General features: G+C 45.0%; 1 protein-coding gene across 1 annotated transcript in view; it reads right to left on the bottom strand.

Moving 5' to 3' along the window:
- Positions 1-804: 804 nt before the first annotated feature.
- The window catches only part of SLC18A1 (solute carrier family 18 (vesicular monoamine transporter), member 1), a 24,296-nt gene continuing 14,728 nt past the window's right edge, over positions 805-10,372 (bottom strand). Inside the window, exons 9-15 of the mRNA XM_006778389.2 lie at positions 9,562-9,622; positions 9,387-9,482; positions 4,063-4,141; positions 3,069-3,120; positions 1,780-1,843; positions 1,165-1,284; positions 805-962 (exon numbers count right to left, since the gene is read on the bottom strand). Of these exons, the coding sequence (XP_006778452.1) occupies positions 805-962; positions 1,165-1,284; positions 1,780-1,843; positions 3,069-3,120; positions 4,063-4,141; positions 9,387-9,482; positions 9,562-9,622 (630 nt within the window). The remainder of the gene's footprint in view (positions 963-1,164; positions 1,285-1,779; positions 1,844-3,068; positions 3,121-4,062; positions 4,142-9,386; positions 9,483-9,561; positions 9,623-10,372) is intronic.

The following is a 10,372-nucleotide window of genomic DNA, read 5'->3' as shown; positions in this document are numbered from 1 at the left end:
ATTGCCTGCAGCAAGAGTCAGGAAGAGAAATCACTGAACATCTTTACTCAGTCTCTTCATTCCCTTCCCAGCTAGTTCATCCAAGTCTAGGATTGCTCAGGAAAGACTCAAGGAACAAGCATAGGACCCTCTTTCTGCTTCATGTACATGCCAGGCCTCCCAAGGCACCTAGCTGTAGCAACCCTAGTCAAGGTAAACATTTGATACCTTATAATTGAATCCTAATAGAACAGTAGTGCAGGCTACAGCTAGTGCAGGCCCCCGCCCAATGAGACCTTTCTTCTATTGTTCCTTTGAGCAGACACCACATCCATCCCTAACCCACCCGTGCCCTCAGGGTGCTCATACTTCAATAAGAGGAAAGTATCTTGTCAACTAAAATCATATGTGGTGGTTCTCTCCCCTAAGGTTTTGATAGTTTGAGATGACCTGGTAAGGACCATGGTAGACACAAATGAATGAATGAATGAACCCAGTGGAATTCTATCCATTTTAGGGAGATAATTTGGTAATTCGTGCTTTGCTAGTAACTACATCAACTATAAAATGCCTTTGATGGTCCCTGCTCCCAACTCTTTGCAAACTTCCCATTTTCCTTGTTTATGTAGGATCCTGCTTACCTGCCCGGTGTAAGAGAGGAAGTGGTTATGTAGAGAAGGGAAAATAAGGAAGTCCACAAAGGAAAGATAAAGATGGAAAGAGGATCAGAACACTTGGCAAAGCAGAGGAACGATTAAACCAGGAGGAAGTAAGAGCACAGAGTGAAAAGGAATGAGAGAGACGTGGAAAGAAACAAGATTGTTTTCAGCAGTTGTCAGAGCCCCTTACAAGCTTCTCCTCTCTGGCTGGGGGCCTCCTCAGGTAGCAGCAGAGAGGAGCATAGATGATGTTGATGACTCCGATGATGACCATGAGCCAGGGGAAACCGATAGCATGCACAACGGCACCCCCAGTGGATGGGCCTGTGAGAGATAAGTCAAAGTCACCAGTGTCTATTGAAGACACCAGGTGAGGGTCAGCAGGTGACCCAGACGATGTCCCAGGGTCAAATGTCTCCAGAACCCTGGGAGGATCAGTCTCCCAGCGCCACTTCCCCGGTAAACAGTGGGAAAGGGAGACAAGACACCAGGTCCTGGGTGCTCCCCTCTCCCCTCACCAACTTACCTATAGCAAAGCCCATGCAAAAGGCCACATCAGCGATGGCATAGACACTCCCATACACGGAGGTGTGGCGCAGGTCCACCAGGTGTCCCATGATGGGCATCATAGAGGAATCCACCATGCCTGTGGCCAGAGCAAACAGAATACCTTCTGTCAGCAATACCCCCAGGCTCCTCCCTGTCTGTGCATCTTCCCTTCCCGTCCCCCCTTTAGTCCACTTCCTTAGCCTGCTGTCCCCCTACTCAACATGACACCCATTCCAGGTAGGAATATGAGCCCATCTCTCCATACCCCTGCCAGCTGCCCTCCTCATCCCTCTATCTTTCCATAGACCTCCTCTGGTGTGACCCAAAGCCAACATTTAGATTCTTCTTATTGCCTTTAAGACAGTGGTTCTCAACCTTCTGGCCCTTTAAATACAGTTCCTCATGTTGTGACCCAACCATAACATTATTTTCGTTGCTACCTCATAACTGTAATGTTGCTACTGTTATGAATCGACATGTAAATATCTGATATGCAGGATGTTCTTAGGCGACCCCTGTGAAAGGGTCGTTCGACAGCCAAAGGGGTCATGACCCACAGGTTGAGAACCATTGCTTTAAGGGCACTTCTTACCTATGGCAAAGCCAAGACCTGCATTGGGACCAATGAGGCCAAAAATATTACGAGCCAGAGGAACCTGCGGTAGGAAAAGAGGAAGAGTTCATCAGGAGTCCAGCTGGGTCACGTGCAGGCAGCACAACAAAGCGTTTTCCCACGATATGCACTCATGTGCTCTGTGCCACGTATGCCACCTGTTTGGATTCTCACACTTCCTATGAAGACGACTCTTTACCTCCATTTTAAAGATATGAACCTAGACTGTCCGATCTGTCCAAACTTACAGAGCTAATAAGGGGCAAGATCAATGGTGAACTTCAGATTCAACTGCTTTATCTCATAACAATGGTCCTTTTCTGTTGCATGGATTCTTTCTCCCTGTTCTCTGCCCCCTCCACCTAAACACACACTTCTATCCTCATTCTTCACTGAATGGGGTTCCTCTCATTTCTGTTAGCAACATCACCCAAGCCTTAACTTGGTAGCCACTGGAGCAAGAAAGAGAGGAGATACAAACAAGCCTGTGAAGCTCATTCTCTCACCCTCCCTGACATCCATGGAAGCCTTCCTTTCCTCTTCTGCTGGTTCATTACCTTCCTCCCGGGGCATCTGTCACCCAAACTTGCTACTTCAGCACACTCACCCCCCAGAGGGTTTAATGTATCATTTTGATATTAATGGCTGATAATAACTTTGGGAAAGATTCCTCAAGGGGTATTTATATTTTATTAATAATATTGGCTAAGATTCACTGGGGCTCACTATATGCCAGACACTGCTGTGGTCTATGTGGATTGCCTTGGCAACCCTGTAAGAGTGCTACGGTCTCCATTATGAAGAGGAGACAATAACAGCTTAGAGAGCTTGAAGGGACTCTTGAAAATGGAAAAACCTCTTCTAACTAATATTCGGTTCCTGGAGGCTGAGGCACAGATAATGGCTCACCTAGTGACTTATGGGGTTCTGTCAAGATGGCATGAATAAATGAAGCCATAAAATGCACCATCTTCCTGGCCCCAGAAATAGATACCAACCTTTATTGCTTCATATGCCCATACACAGAGCCTCAGACTTCCATCTCTAACCCTCCCACTGCCCTCTCCCTCTACTTCCTTACCTCTCTTTAATGGGATGCCTGGTGGCATCTCTTTCGGTGCTAAATTCCTACTTAGGCAGAAATGGCCTTTCTGACAGTCCTTGCCAAGTCCACCCTCTGCTCATTTTAAAGGAAAGTGGTGTTTAAATTTCTTGGTGTCTCTCTCTCTCTTTCTCTGTCTGTCCCAACTAGACCTTATTATACTTACACAAAGCAAGCTGGCACCTACTACCACCATGCCAATCAGGGAGCAAAGCCATCTGGGAAAAAAGAGCTGTCGTTAAATGATGCCAAAAGGAGAGATCGCTTCCACCTGCCACCTCATCACCACCACACTGGCTAGTCCTACCACTCCTAATTCCAGAACCCAATAGGATGTCAGAAGATGACTGCATCTCTACGTGACCAGACTGTATCCAGGTGAGCCCTTTTTCTGTCCTTTCCTTCCCTCATCTCGTTCCTGACTGCATACTTTTCCCCATATAGAAGCAGAGGATGTAATGGTAACATTCTCCCTTCCTGTAGAAGGGGAACCAGTGGACTGAGAAGGCACTGGCTCCTTGGAAGTAACTTGATTCTTGCTGTTTCCCAATTCAGACAGCCACTCCTGTGTTCATATTTCATTTGGTCTTCACGATCCATCTCAGAAACTACATACCTCCTCCCCCCCCCCCAAAAAAACCCACAACCAAACTTCTTTCATTCTCTGATTTCTCTGTTTTTAAAAGTTATTTTAAAAATCTTTATACTGCACTACAAACATAAAATTAAAGCTATTCTCACTATTATGGAGGAATAGGATCCAGACTGAGACCTCTTAGTCCTCAACCCTTGGTGGCCTCTGTGGGCTTCATGGAACACAGTTTGGAAACACTGACCCAGAGAACTGCTTTTTTTCATACTTGTTCTCTGTGGGGTTATTTTATCTTTTCAATTGGACAATAAACATCTGGAAAGTAAAGATTGTCCCTCAAATATTCACTGCCTCTTCTACAGCAACCAGCTCAGGACAATCCTTTCTCCTTCAGGCTCTTACCACCTAACCAGCCCCATGCTCACAGTGGGCATTTTTTGTCTGTGTGTACTTGTACTAAACTCTCAACCTCAGGGAAGTTGTTCATCATCCCATGTGCAGGAACATCCTCAAAAGTCTGTCCTACCTTACATTTCTCTTGTTCTTCCCAGATCCCCCATCTACGTACCGACCCATTTTGTTGGCCAACACACCAAAGAGGTTGGTGCCAATGAGGTAGGAGACGCTGGCAGGCAGGAAAGCTAGACCTGTAGAAAGACACAGGTCAGCATTTCAGGACATGCCCTCCTTACTCTAAAATACCTTATTTCCTGTAATACAGTGAAGTCTCCAGATTTCCTTCAAGGATTGCAAACCAGTTTGATTTTTGGGTGGGAGATCCTTGTGCAAACCTAGAGTAGATGTCATAGGGTCTCACACCTCTGCATTCCTCAGGAGCAGGATTTTAATACATTTAATGTACCAGCCCTAATGAGCCTTCTCATGTACCCAATACCCTTGGTTATCAGTATAAGAGCATGAGCTTTAGAGAAAGACATACATATTTCCTAGGAAGTGAAATTCCTGCCTTATAATCAAGGCTCAACTACAACAGGACAGTGCACACAGCCCACACAAAGGTACACCTAGAGTGCCCAGCTCAGGTGATGGACAGGCTGAGCCACTAGCCCTATAGGACACAAGGCTACTCTACCAATTCCAAGAGACATAGAAGATCTACCTAGTAAATAGAAACAAACACAGGAAAGCAGCCAAAATGTGGAGACAAAAAAACAAAGACAAAAACACAAACATACTGCAAATGAAAGAACAGAAGAAATCACCAGGAAAAGAACTAAATGAAATGGAAGCAAGCAAACTACCAGATACAGAGTTCAAAACAATGGTTATAAGGATGTTCATGAAACTTAATGAGAACTTTAAGAAATTTAGTGAGAACATCAACTACATAAAAAGAGGTCAGTCATAAATGAAGGATACACTAAATGAAATGAAGAATAATTTACAGAGCATCAATAGTAGAGTAGAGAATGTCAAGAATCAAATCAGCAATTTAGAATATGAGGAAGCAAAAAAAAACACCCATCAGAAGAGCAAAAGTATGAATATAGTGAAAGGAGCCTCTGGGACAACTTCAAGCATACCAACATTTGCATCATGGAGGTGCTGGAAGAAGAAGAAATTGAAAACCTATTTGAAATAATAATGACAGAAAACTTCCCTTAACTGGTGAAAGAAATAGACATACAAGTCCAGGAAGCTCAGAGTTCTGAACAAGATGAACCCAAAGAAGCCCACACCAAGACACATCATAATTAAAATGCCAAAAGTTAAAGACAAAGAATCTTAAAAGCAGCAAGAGAGAAGCAGTTAGTTACCTACAAGAAAGGGCCCATACCACTGCCAGCTGATTTCTCAATTGAAACTCTATAGGCCAAAAGGGAGTGGCAAGAAATATGCAGTGATGAAAAGCAAGGACCTATAACCAAGATTCTTTATCCAGCAAAGCTATCATTTAGAATTCAAGTCAGATAAAGATCGTCCCAGACAAGAAAAAGCTAAAGGAGCTCATCATCACCAAACAAGTATTACATGAAATGTTAAAGGGTCTTGAAGAAGAAGAAGAAAAAGAAGAAGAAATAAAAATATGAACAATAAAATGGCAATAAATACATATCTATCAATAATTGAATATAAAAATAAACAAACAAGGAACCTAATGAACAAAATAAACTAATGAATAAAATAGAACCAGAGGCATGGAAATTGGAACAGATTGATGAATCACAGAGCGGAGGGGAGGGGAGCAGAAAGAGATTAACCAAAGAGTTTATATGCATAAATGCATTAACCATGGACACAGACAATAGAGGGGTGAAGTCCTGGGGCAGGGAGTATTTGGGTGAAGGGGGGCAGTGGGGAGATAATTGGGGGTACATCTGTAATATTTTCAACAATAATGATTTTTAAAAAAGAAGTCACTATACAGAGAAGTGAAGGTATTTTGCAGGTAGAGTCAGTGGAATTTTCTGTTGGATTGGGACAGGCATAGGAGTGGGGGAAAGAGAAAAATCAAGGATGACCTATGTTTTTGCCCTAATGAATTGGGTGGCTAGAGACTGGAGATGAAGAAAGAGCTTGGAGGGACCATGAAAGGCTTGAAAGACTATTAGATGTCCAACTGGAGACATAAGGCAGTTGGGCACACAAGTCTAGAGTTCTGCAGAAAGATCCTCAACACAGATACATTCCACTAACTGGTTTATGCATGGTTCCTACAGCCATAGGTATTAGAGAACCTAAGCAGGGAATATGGAAGGGGATAACTGGACTGCTTAGAATGGAGATTTCAGAGGTGATACAATTAATGATGATGTCAATGTCAAGATTACACGAAGGTTTGATAGGTTGAGGTTGATTGGAGAGGAGAAAAAAATCATTTCAAAAGAGTGAAATTAAATAACAGAGGATTATCCACCTGGTTACTGAAGTCACCAAAAACAGCGACAGAAGTAGAGATAAAAAAGAAAACGAGCCCGGTGTTGACAGCTTCAATGAATGAGAAGGGGTACGTAAGGGGTTGGTGGATGATTGAAGTGAAGAGGGGCGGGTGGTGTAACTTAACGACATGATCTTCAAAGGGGTTGGGAGAAATGATTCAGAAGCAGCAAAGGAGGAACACGAGCTTGCACCAAAGGGCTGCATGAAACAACGTTCTCAGGAAACATCCAGGTCTCAGTTAGGGCAAGGAGGTATGGGATGTGTATAGAGAAGAGGCTGAGGGTACTGGGACCTTGCCCCTGACAGAGTGTTCCTTAAGGTTTGGGAGGGCAATGGGAAATTGGATCAGAATAAAAAACCTCTGAATTATTGGGATCATATTAATTCCTATTAGATAGGCTGCCTGAGAGGCTTAGGTGACACGATGCCTAGCAACCATTTTGCATAGCTCCTGGCACAGGTTAAGTACCCTCTGAGCACTGGCCTTCCTTAGTATCATCTGTTGAGAAACAGTGTCAGGACTTGGACCCAGGCCTTCTCACTCCAACTCCCAGTGTTTCTACCACCCACACCTCCAATGTGGCAGCCAGATGGCTCTGGCACAAGGGACTACCTGAAATCAGCTGTGTGAGTTTCCGTGGGCCTTGCCAGCCTCTCGGCCTCTCTGTACTGAGAGGAAACGTGCTGCCTAATAGAAGCTGTCATGATGATGTCAATTAAACCCAAAGTCAACAATTCACTACGTACGGGCGGATGGTTTGTTTGCTTTTAATATTCTCTTCTGCGGGTGGAAGTGAAGTATACCTCACTGGATTTGTCTAGTCAACCTGCGCAGCATGGCAATCTGTTTCAAACTGTACCCACTTGATTATGTTTAATTGCTTAAAAAAAATTAGAAGTTATAACTACTAGACTGTTTACCTGATTGTCTGGAATCAAGTTCCCCTAGGAAGCCTTCTAGCCTCCTAGATCATCCTCTTACTGTCATTTTAAATGGTGTGAAACTTTCTGAATGAGATTTTCCTCAATCAGAGTGGCTTGTTCTTTATTTAGGGCCTGGGAATAGCTTGCATTTCAGTGACTTCTTGTACAAAACAGGTATTCCAGACTGTATGTGCACAGACACACATAGATTTTTCATAGCACATCTTCAAGGGGTGGGGATTATACACAGTTGTGATTATCAAAGTGCTTTAAACAAAAACAATTATGAAGACAGTAATGATTTTGATTCACTGAGTATATCCTATATTCCATACATGGTGCGATTCCTTTTAGAATTCATAGATTCATTTAATCCTGAAAACAACTCATTCTCTGAAGGAAAAGCTGCTCCATTTTTATAAATAAAAAGAGTGGAATTCACAAGAGGTTAGGAAACTTATCCCAGGTCACAACCAGTAAGTGGCTACCAGGATTCAAACCCAGCAGCCTGTCTCCAAAGCCGGAGTATTTCTCCCGCTCCCTCGGTGAGAGCAGCAGGCACGTGGGACATTAGAGTGCTCAGTCACTGACGACAATCCCTCCCGAAGCCTCGTCTCCTTTCCTCCCAGCACTGAGAGGTGATCTGCATTTAGAGCCATATTTTTCAGTGTGGTTACGGAGGCCGTGTCAGCATCACCCGGAAACTGGCTAGGCATGCAAACTTGTTTCACTGAATTGCTGGGTGGGGCCTCCATATCTGAGTTTCAACAAGCTTTCCGGGCAGTTTGATAAAGACAGCCCTGAGGAAGGCTGTCAAGGGTGGGGGAGACAAAGCCTCCTGAGCTCTGACACTGTGACAGCCTGGCTTGCAAGGGGGACCCGGACCCCACCCTGTGCGCTTCCTCAGGTCTCACCTGCTACTCTGCCTCTCCCACGGAGAGGCAACAGTGCTGCCTAATGGAAACTACTGTGCCGATTACAATTAGGCCCAAAGTCAACAATTCACCAGTCACTGACAGATGCTGGTTTGCTTTTAATATTCTCTCTTTTGAGTACGGCAGGCTGGAGAAGGGTTATTTTGAGCTGTGGTTCCCACCTGCACAGCCAGAACCTCAGGTCAGGGATGCTGGTTGGCACCAAGCACTGACTAACTCAATTAATTGTCATGGTCAGAGGCAGCTGCAGCCCAGAAAAATTCAATTTGGGGCTGGGAGCCTTGCTTAGAATCGTCCCCTAAAAAATTAGATTTAGTGCTTTTTATTGCAGGCTGAGCCATATCAGGTCCTTATCGGCTTCCCCTCTGGCCCCATATGCCTCTCCTCCCTGCAGTGACTGAGCGATTTGCACGTAGACTTCTCTGTCCCTGTCCTCAGGCTTCCTGGAAAGGGCCAGACCCTCCTCAGATGAGTCACAAGGACATCTCTCCATGGAGCAGAGGAGGCTGCAGACTTCTCTCCTGGGCCCAGAGCTTTCCACTGGGGTCCAGCGCCCAGTACCTTCCCTAGGTGAGGGCTACAGAACAACATTTCCATAAGCTCCTTTTCAGAGGTGAAAAGGTAGCAAAAAAAGGTAATGCAGGCAAAGGAGAGTTGAAGTGAGAAAATATGGATGGTAGTGGGGGTGCATATTAATGTTCTACGGTGCACAACTGCCAATTATTCCTCAAATTACCCTTGAACTAGATAGTATTCTGATGCCTATTTTAGAGATGAGAAAAATGATGCTCAGAAAGTTTCTGTGACTTGCACAGTTTGCATAGCCAACCATTAGAAATGAAAATCTAGGTCCTCTGACTAGAAATCATGAATGGTTCTACCACACAGGAAGTCGCTGCTCTACAGCCCTGTCAGCCCCTCCCACCCTGTCCTTCTTGGGCCACTTCTTGGAGGCACTACCCACCCAATTAGGCTTGATTTACAGGTGTGAATGGGCAGGTCATTCTCTGAAGGAAGCACATTATCTTTCTGTAACCCTGAAGACCTGGACCTAGCGATGCTTCTCTAACACCTGAGAAAGCCGTGGCACACACCTCTGCTCAAGCCTGAGTTGGGGACCAAGGTCACTTACCCAGCTGCCACTCAGGGGAACACATGGTCTGCATCATCCAGATGGGCAGTGTGGGCTCCAGCATGGCCACTCCCATGTTGGCAAAGCAGAGGGAGCCTGGGGAGGACAGTTCTGTGAGCCACATGGCCCTGAAGCCCAGACTCTCCCAACCAAAGGGGGAATATTGTCAACTTACCTGAAGCCACCAGGATATAAGGGTCTTTGAGAAGTGTAAGGAGCGGAGTCCCCCTGGCACTCTGAGAACATGGACAATGAAACTCCATTTGTATGGTATATAAATTTCTCCTATTTTCACAGAATCTGAGAATGTACTGACCTGGAGTTAGCACAGACCTCACAGGGTCAGGGCTCAGCCCCTCAAGGCTGCCCCAACTTCAGATGCCAATCACAAGTAGTGGGTTCCCAGGTTACCCACACTTTGGCCTGACTTGCCAACAAATTCAAAGTATTTAGAATAAATTTTCCCATAATTTTTGCATTCTTTTCTTCTCTTCCCTTCTTCCTGGTTTGATATGGATTTCCCAGCGCCATCTTTGGCTTGGAATCAGACAAATACCAACTCCGATACTTAACTGTGACAGAATGACAGCCTGTAAGGATGCTCTTGGGGGAGAGGTTGCCTGGATGGCCTCTAAGGTCTTCTCTAGCTCTGGGATGTTATAACAATGAATGTGCAGATCCCAAAGTCATTGTCTCCTTCCTGGTTCTTTTGCCACACCTTGTGTATTAAATATCTATATTAAACTCATGACTATATATGTATATATAAACTTAGTGCATGAATATATGTAGTTATATATACACTAGGGGCCCGGTGCACGAAATTCGTGCACTTGGTGTGTGTGTGGGGGGAGTGTCCCTCAGCCCAGCCTGCCCCCTCTCACATACTGGGAGCCCTCAGGCATTGACCCCCATCACCCTCCAATCGCAGGATCAGCCCCTTGCCCAGGCCTGACGCCTCTGACAGAGGGGACCCTCATTTCCCA

Source organism: Myotis davidii, unplaced genomic scaffold (assembly GCF_000327345.1).
Source record: "Myotis davidii unplaced genomic scaffold, ASM32734v1 scaffold448, whole genome shotgun sequence".
Classification (NCBI taxonomy): domain Eukaryota; kingdom Metazoa; phylum Chordata; class Mammalia; order Chiroptera; family Vespertilionidae; genus Myotis; species Myotis davidii.
Note: the sequence above shows the minus strand (reverse complement) of the source record. Positions and strands in the feature narration are given on the sequence as shown.